The 14,039-nt window shown below is 38.9% G+C and overlaps 1 protein-coding gene across 1 annotated transcript in view; it reads left to right on the top strand.

Moving 5' to 3' along the window:
• Positions 1 to 14,039, top strand: part of LOC128640611 (amiloride-sensitive sodium channel subunit alpha-like) — a 449,879-nt gene that overhangs the window by 314,054 nt on the left and 121,786 nt on the right. The window contains exon 8 of the mRNA XM_053693080.1: positions 4,850 to 4,928. Within this exon, the coding sequence (XP_053549055.1) occupies positions 4,850 to 4,928 (79 nt within the window). The remainder of the gene's footprint in view (positions 1 to 4,849; positions 4,929 to 14,039) is intronic.

The raw sequence follows: 14,039 nt of genomic DNA, 5'->3' as shown, positions 1-14,039 counted from the left end.
CTCCCAGACCCTCCTACCTCCTGGACAGCATCCATTTTAGATTCATTCGGAAGCTGCATTGTTAGTGAGAGGAGGGACAGTGTAGCTGCTGCTGATTTAATAGGGAAATCGATAGCTAGGCTAGTGTATTCAGTGTCCACTACAGTCCTGAAGGACTCATCTGATCTCTGCTGTAAGGACAGCACCCCAAAAAGCCCTTTTTAGGGCTAGAACATCAGTCTGCTTTTTTTCCTGGTAATCTAATTTCAGTTGCCTGCCTGCCAGCGTGTGTCAGGCTCACAGCGTACACTGTGCCCACTTGCCCAGTGCCACCACTCATATCTGGTGTAACAGTAGTGTACATTTAAAAAAAACAACACTTTTTTTGACTGTGAAATAATAGCAGACAGCTGCCAGTACCCAAGATGGCCGCCTATAAGGCAGATGGGGAGGGTTAGAGAGCTGTTTTGGGGAGGATCAGGGAGGTTGGGGGCTAAGGGGGATGCTACACCACAGCATATGTAAATATGCTAAAAAAAAAAAAAAAAAAAACCTTTTATTTTAGTACTGGCAGACTTTCTGCCAGTACTTAAGATGGCGGGGACGATTGTGGGGTGGGGGAGGGAAGGGAGCTGTTTGGGAGGGATCAGGGGGTCTGATGTGTCAGGTGGGAGGCTGATCTCTACACTAAAGCTAAAATTAACGCTGCAAGCTCCCTACAAACTACCTAATTAACCCCTTCACTGCTAGCCATAATACACGTGTGATGCGCAGCAGCATTTAGCGGCCTTCTTATTACCAGAAAGCAACGCCAAAGTCATATATGTCTGCTATTTCTGAACAAAGGGGATCCCAGATAAGCATTTACAACCATTTGTGCCATAATTGCACAAGCTGTTTGTAAATAATTTCAGTGAGAAACCTAAAATTTCGAAAACATTTAAGTTTTTTTTAAATTTGATCGCATTTGGCGGTGAAATGGTGGCATTAAATATACCAAAATGGGCCTAGATCAATACTTTGGGTTGTCTACTACACTACACTTAAGCTAAAATTAACTCTACAAGCTCCCTACATGCTCCCTAATTAACCCCATCACTGCTGGGCATAAAACACGTGTGGTGCGCAGTGGTATTTAGCAGCCTTCTAATTACCAAAAAGCAACGCCAAAGCCATATAAGTCTGCTATTTCTGAACAAAGGGGATCCCAGAGAAGCATTTACAACCATTTATGCCATAATTGCATAAGTTGTTTGTAAATAATTTCTGTGAGAAACCTAAAGTTTGTGAAAAAGTGAACAATTTTTTTTTATTTGATCGCATTTGGCGGTGAAATGGTGGCAGGAAATATACCAAAATGGGCCTAGATCAATACTTTGGGATGTCTTCTAAAAAAAAAAATTCAGGTATTTTTATCACCAATTTTGCTTTGTTCTCTTGGTATTCTTATTTGAAAGCTTAACCTAGGAGGTTCATATGCTAATTTCTTAGACCTTGAAGCCCACCTCTTTCAGATTGCATTTTAAAAGTTTTTCACCACTAGATGGTGTTAGTTCACGTATTTTATATAGATAACACTGTGCTCGTGCACGAGAAGTTATCTGGGAGCAGGCACTGATTGGCTAGACTGCAAGTCTGTCAAAGAACTGAAAAAAGGGGCAGTTTGCAGAGGCTTAGATACAAGATAATCACAGCGGTTAAAAGTATATTATTATAAATGAGTTATGCAAAACTGGGAAATGGGTAATAAAGGGATTATCTATCTTTTAAAACAATAAAAATTCTGGTGTAGACTGTCCCTTTAAACGGGGATTTTGCTCTGTCACTGTGAAGCGGCCGTAACCCTTACACTACCTGATCGATACAACATCATACCTGATGTTTTAAAGCACGTTATTCCAAACAATTTAGGAATGTTAGGTGATTTATGCCCTTTATGGATTAAAACCAGACTCTGCATCAACTATGCAATTTTCCATGGGACTTTTGCCATGGATCCCCCTCCGGCATGCCACAGTCCAGGTGTTAGTCCCCTTGAAACAACTTTTCCATCACTATTGTGGCCAGAAAGAGTCCCTGTGGGTTTTAAAATTCGCCTGCCTATTGAAGTCAATGGCGGTTCGCCTGTTTGCGAACATTTGTGGAAGTTCGCGTTCGCCGTTCGCGAACCCAAATTTTTATGTTTGCGACATCACTATATATGAGTAATATACATATACGGACACCCTACAAATTGCTTGTGTTTAATACCTGCAGGTCACTGTTACTATACGTTACTTAAATACACCAACAGAATTGTGCATTATTATATATATGAGTTATATACATATACGGACACCCTACTAATTGCTTGTGTTTAATACCTGCAGGTCACTGTTACTATACGTTACATAAATACAGAAACAGAACTGTGCATTATTATATATATGAGTAATATACATATACGGACACCCTACTAATTGCTTGTGTTTAATACCTGCAGGTCACTGTTACTGTACGTTACATAAATACAGAAACAGAACTGTGCATTATTATATATATGAGTAATATACATATACGGACAACCTACTTATTGCTTGTGTTTAATACCTGCAGGTCACTGTTACTATACATTACATAAATACACCAACAGAATTGTGCATTATTATATATATGAGTAATATACATATACGGACACCCTACTAATTGCTTGTGTTTAATACCTGCAGGTCACTGTTACTATATGTTACATAAATACACCAACAGAATTGTGCATTATTAATTATATATTTGAGTAATATACATATACGGACACCCTACTAATTGCTTGTGTTTAATACCTGCAGGTCACTGTTACTATACGTTACATAAATTCAGAAACAGAATTGTGCGTTATTATATATATGAGTAATTATATCTATAGGGACACCCTACTTATTGCTTGTGTTTAATACCTGCAGGTCACTGTTACTATAGATTACATAAATACACCAACAGAATTGTGCATTATTATATATATGAGTAATATACATATACGGACACCCTACTAATTGCTTGTGTTTAATACCTGCAGGTCACTGTTACTATATGTTACATAAATACACCAACAGAATTGTGCATTATTATATATACGAGTAATATACATATACGGACACCCTACTAATTGCTTGTGTTTAATACCTGCAGGTCACTGTTACTATATGTTACATAAATACAGCAACAGAACTGTGCATTATTATATATATGAGTAATATACATATACGGACACCCTACTAATTGCTTGTGTTTAATACCTGCAGGTCACTGTTACTATACATTACATAAATACACCAACAGAACTGTGCATTATTATATATATGAGTAATATACATATACGGACACCCTACTAATTGCTTGTGTTTAATACCTGCAGGTCACTGTTACTATACATTACATAACTAGACCAACAGAATTGTGCATTATTATATATATGAGTAATATACATATACAAACACCCTACTAATTGCTTGTGTTTAATACCTGCAGGTCACTGTTACTATACATTACATAACTAGACCAACAGAATTGTGCATTATTATATATATGAGTAATATACATATACGGACACCCTACTAATTGCTTGTGTTTAATACCTGCAGGTCACTGTTACTATACGTTATATAAATACACCAACAGAATTGTGCATTATTATATATAAGCGTAATATACATATACGGACACCCTACTAATTGCTTGTGTTTAATACCTGCAGGTCACTGTTACTATATGTTATATAAATACACCAACAGAATTGTGCATTATTATATATATGAGTAATATACATATACAAACACCCTACTTATTGCTTGTGTTTAATACCTGCAGGTCACTGTTACTATATGTTACATAAATACACCAACAGAATTGTCCATTATTATGTATATGAGTAATATACATATACGGACACCCTACTAATTGCTTGTGTTTAATACCTGCAGGTCACTGTTACTATACATTACATAAATACACCAACAGAACTGTGCATTATTATATATATGAGTAATATACATATACGGACACCCTACTAATTGTTTGTGTTTAATACCTGCAGGTCACTGTTACTATATGTTACATAAATACACCAACAGAATTGTGCATTATTATATATATGAGTAATATACATATACGGACACCCTACTAATTGCTTGTGTTTAATACCTGCAGGTCACTGTTACTATACATTACATAACTAGACCAACAGAATTGTGCATTATTATATATATGAGTAATATAAATATACGGACACCCTACTAATTGCTTGTGTTTAATACCGGCAGGTCACTGTTACTATACGTTACATAAATACACCAACAGAATTGTGCATTATTATATATATATATGAGTAATATACCTATACGGACACCCTACTTATTGCTTGTGTTTAATACCTGCAGGTCACTGTTACTATATGTTACATAAATACACCAACAGAACTGTGCATTATTATATATAAGAGTAATATACATATACGGACACCCTACTAATTGCTTGTGTTTAATACCTGCAGGTCACTGTTACTATATGTTACATAAATACACCAACAGAATTGTGCATTATTATATATAAGAGTAATATACATATACGGACACCCTACTTATTGCTTGTGTTTAATACCTGCAGGTCACTGTTACTATATGTTACTTAAATACACCAAAGAATTGTGCATTATTATATATAAGAGTAATATACATATACGGACACCCTACTAATTGCTTGTGTTTAATACCTGCAGGTCACTGTTACTATATGTTATATAAATACACCAACAGAATTGTGCATTATTATGTATATGAGTAATTATATATATATATATAGGGACACCCTACTAATTGTTTGTTTTTAATACCTGCAGGTCACTGTTACTATAAACTAAGTAACGAATTCGCAACAGATGAACTGGGCTGTTTTACTAAATGCCGTAAACCATGTCTGTAAGTTTGAAAAATATTAAAGAACTCTATACTCAGGGCTCATGAAAACAGCATGGCTCAGATTACAAGTGGATCGCTACTTATAGCGCAGGATGCAAATTTATATTAGTCCATGGTAAAATAGAATTACCAGAGAAGGTTTAGCAAAACGCCAACATCGATTTAGGGCATCTTATACTTTAAATTGACATTGCAACCGCGCTAAACATTGCTCATATTACAAGTTGAATCTTATGGGTTGCACTCTAGCGGTAGCCAAAAAAGCGCTAGAAGATTTCACGCAACCTAATGTAAATTATTAGGGTAAAAAAACATTAAACACATATTCAAATATAGTATTACACTCATATACAAACCTTTTTGATAAAAATATGTTTAATACTGAAAAAAATGTTTTAAAGGGGTTAAAAAGGGATATAGTATGTGACAAGGTGTTTAACTGGGAAGGGTTTAGAAGTGTGTGTGTGTGTGTATATACAGTATATATATATATGTCTAAATATGTGTATGTGTGTATGCATGTTTATTTATGTTTAAATATGTAAATATATATGTACACACATGTAAACAAAATATATATATATATATATATATATATATATATATATTTATTTATACACACGGACATATATATATTATATATATAAAAACAAACTTTTGAGCCCTTCGTAGTCAAATAATTTGAAATATCCAATATAATTTTTAAACAATTTTAATGTTTTTATTTTTTTAATAGAAATAAGTGAAATTCCTTTGTTCTTCAAGTACAAGAAAATTATATTTTTATTTCTAAATGAATAAATAAATACATGTATATACAATATGAATCTATGTCTCTCTCTCTCTAAATAAATATATATATATATATATATATATATATATATATATATGTATATAAACAGCGCTGTATACAGCAAATATAAACTAGAAATACACAATGTGTAGAAAAAAACACTTTATTTTACTGACAGACCATGGCATCTATTTATCAAGCTGTCAACCGCAAATACGCTGGAATTCCGCAGCGTATTTGTGGCAAGCCTGATTCGCCTTAGTTATCAAACCCTACATACAGGCAAAAGTAGAATTTAGTGACGTAACATACAATCCGCCAGACTCAGTCCGACACAGATTGATGCTTACGTCACTCCAGATGTTCCGAATGCAAGTTCGGCACAATCTGACTACTTTTGCTAGTTATCAAACAACTAGCAGGTACGCTCGGCACTTTTCCGGCCCAGCGTACCTGGTTTTCAATCCACCGCCCTGGAGGCAGCGGATTCCATAGGAATCAATGGGAGTCTGAAAGCAGCGAAAGCTTATGTTCGCTGCTGCCCGATATCCCATTGATTCCTATGGTAATGTTTACACCTAACACCCTAACATGTACCCCGAGTCTAAACACCCCTAATCTGCATCCCCTACACCGCCGCCACCTACATTATACTTATTAACCCCTAAACCGCTGCTCCCGGAGCCCACCGCCACTCTAATAAACTTATTAACCCCTAAACCGCCGTCACGGACCCCGCCGCAACTAAATAAAGTGTTTAACCCCTAAACCGCCGCTCCCGGAGCCCACCACCACCTACATGATATTTATTAACCCCTAATCTGCTTCCCCCTACACCGCCGCCACCTACATTATATTTATTAATCCCTAAACCTAAGTCTAACCCTAACCCTAACACCCCCTTAACTTAAATATAATTAAAATAAATCTAAATAAAATTTCTATAATTAACTAAATTATTCCTATTTAAAACTAAATACTTACCTATAAAATAAACCCTAAGCTAGCTACAATATAACTAATAGTTACATTGTAGCTATCTTAGGATTTATATTTATTTTACAGGCAACTTTGTATTTATTTTAACTAGGTAGAATAGTTTTTAAACAGTTATTAACTATTTAATAACTACCTAGCTAAAATAAAGACAAATTTACCTGTAAAATAAAACCTAACCTAAGTTACAATTACACCTAACACTACACTACAATTAAATTAATTCCCTAAATTAACTACAATTAATACAATTAAATACAATTATCTAAAGTACGAAAACAAAACCCCCACTAAATTACAGAAAATAATAAAATAATTACAAGTTTTTTAAACTAATTACACCTAATCTAATCCCCCTAATAAAATAAAAAAGCCCCCCAAAATAATAAAAAGCTCTACCCTATACTAAATTACAAATATCCCTTAAAAGGGCCTTTTGCAGGGCATTGCCCCAAAGTAATCAGCTCTTTTACCTGTAAAAAAAAGTACAATACCCCCCCAACATTAAAACCCACCACCCACACACCCAACCCTACTCTAATACCCACCCAATCCCCCACTTAATAAAACCTAACACTAACCCCTTGAAGATCACCCTACCATGAAAAATCTTCACCCAACCGGGCCGAAGTCCTCAACGAAGCCGGGCGAAATGGTCCTCCAGACGGACAGAAGTCTTCATCCAAGCCGGGCAGAAGAGGTCCTCCAGACGGGCAGAAGTCTTCATCCAAGCCGGGCAAAGTGGTCCTCCAGACGGGCAGAAGTCTTCATCCAGATGGCATCTTCTATCTTCATCCATCCGGCGCGAAGCGGCTCCATCTTCAAGACATCCGACGCGGAGCATCCTTCCTGGCCGACGACTACCCGTCGAATGAAGGTTCCTTTAAGTGACGTCATCCAAGATGGCGTCCCTTCAATTTCCGATTGGCAAATAGAATTCTATCAGCCAATCATTATTAAGGTAGGAAAAATCCTATTGGTTAATGCAATCCTATTGGCTTGCAGTGTACTCCGTTCAATACACACTTGCTTATCGGGGTAAAACCGGACACATTTCTCAGGTCACTCCTGGATATCCGGAAGACTCCTCCCACCAAGCTTCACAGGACACCGCAAACTCACAGACCTCACACGATGCAAAGTCAAATGTCCCAATTTTCGCAAGGTATTCTATTGTATCATGTAAAAGGGCGTGTTCCCTCCATCTAATGTACAACATTCTTTCAACCCCCCTTCTGGGGGGGGTCAGACCTGCATAAATACTGGGCATATGAGCCTTAATAAAATTCATTCTGTTTAAACCTGAAAACTGGCTGGGTTGTGAACTGCTGATTCCCTATGCAGGACATTGTTCCCTGGTGTTAACCCTTGGTATCCGGTTGGTACCGTTACAGACGTCATCCAAGATGGCGTCCCTTCAATTTCCGATTGGCAAATAGAATTCTATCAGCCAATCATTATTAAGGTAGGAAAAATCCTATTGGTTAATGCAATCCTATTGGCTTGCAGTGTACTCCGTTCAATACACACTTGCTTATCGGGGTAAAACCGGACACATTTCTCAGGTCACTCCTGGATATCCGGAAGACTCCTCCCACCAAGCTTCACAGGACACCGCAAACTCACAGACCTCACACGATGCAAAGTCAAATGTCCCAATTTTCAATGAGAGTAATGAACACAGATGTTAGCAGTGTCCACATACAAGCAACACATTCAGTGTCCAGGTAAACACACTTGGCACCAAGTGTGTTTACCTGGACACTGAATGTTTTATATGGTTATAGATATAGATTTTACAAAGCATATTTATATATATATATATATATATATATATATATATATATATATATATATGAGTACCAGCACTCCTAGGATTATAAATGTTGAGCGTTTAATACATAGAGTATAATAGTGTTCCCCATTTAGGGATACACCTACTATGTAGTGCACGGTAAGGGCTAATGTGTGAATATACTATACAAAAAGGAATAATAGAGCCCTTATTAATTCCAGCAACAAACTGTATCTCACATCATTGATGCATTAAACCTAAGTTTTGACAATAAATAACCATTTACACAGCTTATTCTTTTAACTTGATATATTTATAAAGTTTGATAACTTAGTAACATAATTCAATTCTCTGCATTAAAACATGATCGAGAACAACAAATCAACCCAGGTTGACATTAGAGAGACTAATTAAAGTCCAGAATATAAATCAATTGTCTCGGTCATATATCCAGCATCTCACAGATGTATTTTTTGTAATCCACTTGTATAATGAATTAAAGCTTTAATGCAGGCCCACTACTATGCCAAATTTGACTCACACAGGTATTATGCAGACTTGGTTATTTATTTCATATGCATACGTCAAGATAATAAAGACATTTCAGTTTGAATCCATCTTCAACATAGCAGTCTTTGCTTTTAAACTTGATAACTCTTATAACGTATATAGTGAATCCCCACCGTATTCAGCAGTACTTGCTTAAATCATACCTGTTGTGATGAGCGGTCATAGTGTGGCTGAATATTACCTGCTCGCTTCCAATGTAACACTGACTGGTACTTCTGTATTCCAGTATTGGGTAAGAGAAATGTAAGTATAATGCAGAGAGTAATCACAGCAGTGTTCAGCTGGATACACAGCTGCCAAACAGACAAGCAGCTACGCGCGTTTCACCTGTGCTCATTACAGGCTTCATCTGGCTGTGTGGATGCCGGATGAAGCCTGTAATGAGCACAGGTGAAACGCGTGTAGCTGCTTGTCTGTTTGGCAGCGGTGTACTCAGCTGAACATTGCTGCGATTACTCTCTGCATTATACTTACATTTCTCTTACCCAATACTGGAATACAGAAGGCGTGCGTGGCACTTAAAGAGCCTTCCAACTAACGGTGGAGAGGAAAAAGGAATCAATTTTAAAGTTTTGTTCTGGATCTGTCTACCAGTCAGTGTTACATTGGAAGCGAGCAGGTAATATTCAGCCACACTATGACCGCTTATCACAACAGGTATGATTTAAGCAAGTACTGCTGAATACGGTGGGGATTCACTATATACGTTATAAGAGTTATCAAGTTTAAAAGCAAAGACTGCTATGTTGAAGATGGATTCAAACTGAAATGTCTTTATTATCTTGATGTATGCATGTGAAATAAATAACCAAGTCTGCATAATACCTGTGTGAGTCAAATTTGGCATAGTAGTGGGCCTGCATTAAAGCTTTCATTCATTATACAAGTGGATTACAAAAAATACATCTGTGAGATGCTGGATATATGACCGGGACAATTGATTTATATTCTGGACTTTAATTAGTCTCTCTAATGTCAACCTGGGTTGATTTGTTGTTCTCGATCATGTTTTAATGCAGAGAATTGAATTATGTTACTAAGTTATCAAACTTTATAAATATATCAAGTTAAAAGAATAAGCTGTGTAAATGGTTATTTATTGTCAAAACTTAGGTTTAATGCATCAATGATGTGAGATACAGTTTGTTGCTGGAATTAATAAGGGCTCTATTATTCCTTTTTGTATAGTATATATATACACACACACACACACACACACACAGTATATAGGTATTGATATATGGCTATAGATATAGATTTTACAAAGCATATATATATATATATATATATATATATATACACACACAGTATATAGGTATTGATATTGTTACGGTACCAACAGGGTACCAAGGGTTAATACCAGATAAACAATGTTCTGAATAGGGAATAAGCAATTCACAACCCAGCCAGTTTTCAGGTTTAAAACAGAATGACATTTATTAAAAGGCTATGCCTAGTATTTATGCAGGTCTGACCCCCCAGATGGGGGGTTGAAAGAATGTTGTACATTAGATGGAGGGAACACGCCCTTTGACATGATACAATAGAATACCTTGCTCAAGCTGATAACAACTTAAACACAAGACACACACTTGGCTTTTCTTATCACTGAGGCGTCTGCTCTCTAGATGTGATTGAACAATGGAATGTTTATCACTTAAACGTAATTATAGCACACAATAGCTGAGGCCAGCAAACCTGTCTTTTAGAAAACAGCTTCTCAAAGCTACACAAGGTCAATTCTTTTAGTTCTGACCACAGGGTCTGTCACATAGCTCCCCCCTTGTGGAACACTCCGGCAGACCCGGCTTGACCCTTTGGCGGGTCAACCTGGGGATGACCGGACTAGGAGGTGGTAGGCATGTCAGTTTGCCAGGACAATCCATCTGTATTCCCGTTATGAGAGAGAATTCCTGTCCATACAAACAAGGGTTCAACTTCCTCAGTGCCCAGACTAGGGCTAAACAGTCCTTCAAAATCCCATCAGCTTCTTTACGAGTTTTTTTGTACCTGCTCTTTATAGGTATCCACAATCCCTTCATACTGACATAGGGTGCCCTTGAGTTGCTGCACCTCACTATGAGCCAGCGTCAGCTTCTCCTCAAGTGTCACTAAGTTTGTCTTTAATGTTTCATGTTCCACTCTCAAGCTGGTGTTTTCTGCAGTCTGTCGGTGCAGCTTGTCTAGCAGAGATTCCTGTTCTAAACGTGCTTTTTCCTCTGCTCACCTCTTCTCTCCCGCTAGCACTGTTACATGATTATTTAACGTGACCATTTCATCCTCTACGTGACTCTTCTCCTTCATCAGTGCATTGTAACGGGACTATCAATAGCGGATAGAGATTTACTGAGCTCAGCGTCCTGGGGCTTAGCAGCAGGTGGGTCAGTCTCTGCTGCACGGATCTGGGCACGGGTAGTCACAGGGTTAACATCAGCGGGACCCATGGGAGCATAGGCAGAAACAAGGGGGGCCAAGTTATTTCCAAGGAGAACATCAGCAGGTAAGTCCTTCTTGACCCCCACATTCACAGGTCTAGCGCCCACTCCCCAATCCAAATGTACCCTGGCTACAGGTAGGCGGAACACAGTGCCCCCTGCTACCCTCACAGCCACAGTGTCTCCAGTGTGCTATTTCTCAGACACCAAGTTCTTTCGAAGCAAGGTCATGGTAGCACCAGTATCCCGTGGACCACTGACCTCCTTCCCATTCACTTTAACCAGTTGCCGGTTATTCCGGTGGGCAGCTTGCACAAGGTCTGCCTCATGTAGGATGCCCCAGCATTCTTGCGCCTCTACGTAGCGGGCCGCAGGCTGAGAGTTACGTGTGATTCCGCCGGCAGGTCTTCTCCAGGACTGTGCTTGGTTCGCTGCATTTAGGGGACACTCTGGTCTTTTGTGCCCTAGTTGCTTACATCCAAAGCACCGAATCGGTTGTGAGTAGCCCCGCGAATTGAACCGGGCTCTCTGAGGGTAGTTCGTGGCCAGAGGCCGTGTGGTATAGCGGTGCGCCGGGGGTTGGTAACTGGCAGCTGCTGGGATGACTGGGGGTCTGTACTCCACTCTAGCAGGGGGCTTAGTGGTAGCAGTGTCCAGTTTGCGGGCATCCGTATACTCATCTGCCAGGCGAGCAGCTTCATGCAGGGTGGAGGGTTTACAGTCCCGAACCCACTCTCTAACTCCTGCTGATAACTTGTCAAAGCAATGTTCCAACAGGAATAGCTGCAGCACCTCTTCCCCAGATATGGCTTGGCACCCCGCTATCCAGTGAGCTGCTGTGCGGTGCACCTTACATGCCCACTCAAGGTAGGAATCACCAGCTAATTTAACAGTGTCTCTGAACCGTCTCCGGTATGCCTCCGGTGTAACCGCATACCTGGAGAGCAGAGCCTCTTTAACAGTATTATAATCCCCGACTTCCTCATCTGGAATGGCCCGAAAAGCCTCATTGGCCCGGCCGGATAATTTTCCGGATAATATCGTGACCCAGTCCTCTGCGGGTACCTTGTGTAGTGCACATTGCCTCTCAAAATCCGCAAGGTACCCATCAATCTCTCCTTCTGTTTCCAGGAAGTTTTTAAAAGCTGCAAAATTTACTTTTCCCTTTTCCACTCGGGTTGCTGTGACTTGGGCTGCTGCAGCGCCGCTTTGGCGAAGTAGGTTGGCCTCCACAGCTGCTATGACCCGGTCGATAATTTCGGCAGATGGGTTGGGGCCATAATATGCCAGTCTTATTTTAACCGCCCGATCAAAGGTTGCTTCTTCAGGGGTTCTGTCTTCTATGCTGGGCCCATTGGTTCCTTCGGTCCCTGGTACTCTTTCCATCTTAGTCAGTATTGTAATAATCCCCCTCTTCCTGAGGTTACTGGCTTGTGTAGTTGCTCTTCTGGGCGATAAGGTTCATTCCGTCGCTTGCCACCAATTGTTACGGTACCAACAGGGTACCAAGGGTTAATACCAGATGAACAATGTTCTGAATAGGGAATAAGCAATTCACAACCCAGCCAGTTTTCAGGTTTAAAACAGAATGACATTTATTAAAAGGCTATGCCTAGTATTTATGCAGGTCTGACCCCCCAGATGGGGGGTTGAAAGAATGTTGTACATTAGATGGAGGGAACACGCCCTTTGACATGATACAATAGAATACCTTGCTCAAGCTGATAACAACTTAAACACAAGACACACACTTGGCTTTTCTTATCACTGAGGCGTCTGCTCTCTAGATGTGATTGAACAATGGAATGTTTATCACTTAAACGTAATTATAGCACACAATAGCTGAGGCCAGCAAACCTGTCTTTTAGAAAACAGCTTCTCAAAGCTACACAAGGTCAATTATTTTAGTTCTGACCACAGGGTCTGTCACAGATATATAGCTGTATATATATATATATATTTTACAAAGTATATATATATATATATATATATACCAGTGATGTGCAGTCACTAGAGGCAGGTGAGGCAGTGCTTCACCTCTCATATGGGCAAAAATATATATTTTTTTAATGGCTTTAAAAAAAATTGTAATTTCTTTCCCCCAGCATTTTTTTTCCTCACAGCTACATGTTGTTCAATGGAGAGGCACAAGCAGGTCTGCCCACTATTACACAACATGCTGCGCCATCTACTGGATGCAAGTGGTTAAGATCATTGCATTGCCCATTAACTGCTTATTTGAGGCAGTCCTATTTGGGCTGAACCAATCCAGCGAGAGGCATTAGTAAGTGGAACATAGGGTTGAGGCTGGATGTTAAATCATATAAAACAAAACAAAAACGCAAAAAAACAACTTTCATATATTTTGTTGCTGTCCTGTGAACCTGCTAGCTTTGCTAAAGTGAAAAAGAGAGTTCTGTTCTTCCCCTCTAAGTGCAGTGGAATGTGCCACTGTCACTTCCTGAATCCTTACAGAGCAGGAAAAGAGGCACAGAGAGCAGTGTTTCAGCCACATCTTATTA

The sequence above is a fragment of the Bombina bombina genome, chromosome 9 (genome assembly GCF_027579735.1).
Source record: "Bombina bombina isolate aBomBom1 chromosome 9, aBomBom1.pri, whole genome shotgun sequence".
NCBI classification, from domain to species: domain Eukaryota; kingdom Metazoa; phylum Chordata; class Amphibia; order Anura; family Bombinatoridae; genus Bombina; species Bombina bombina.
This window is presented reverse-complemented; position numbering and strand designations above follow the sequence as displayed.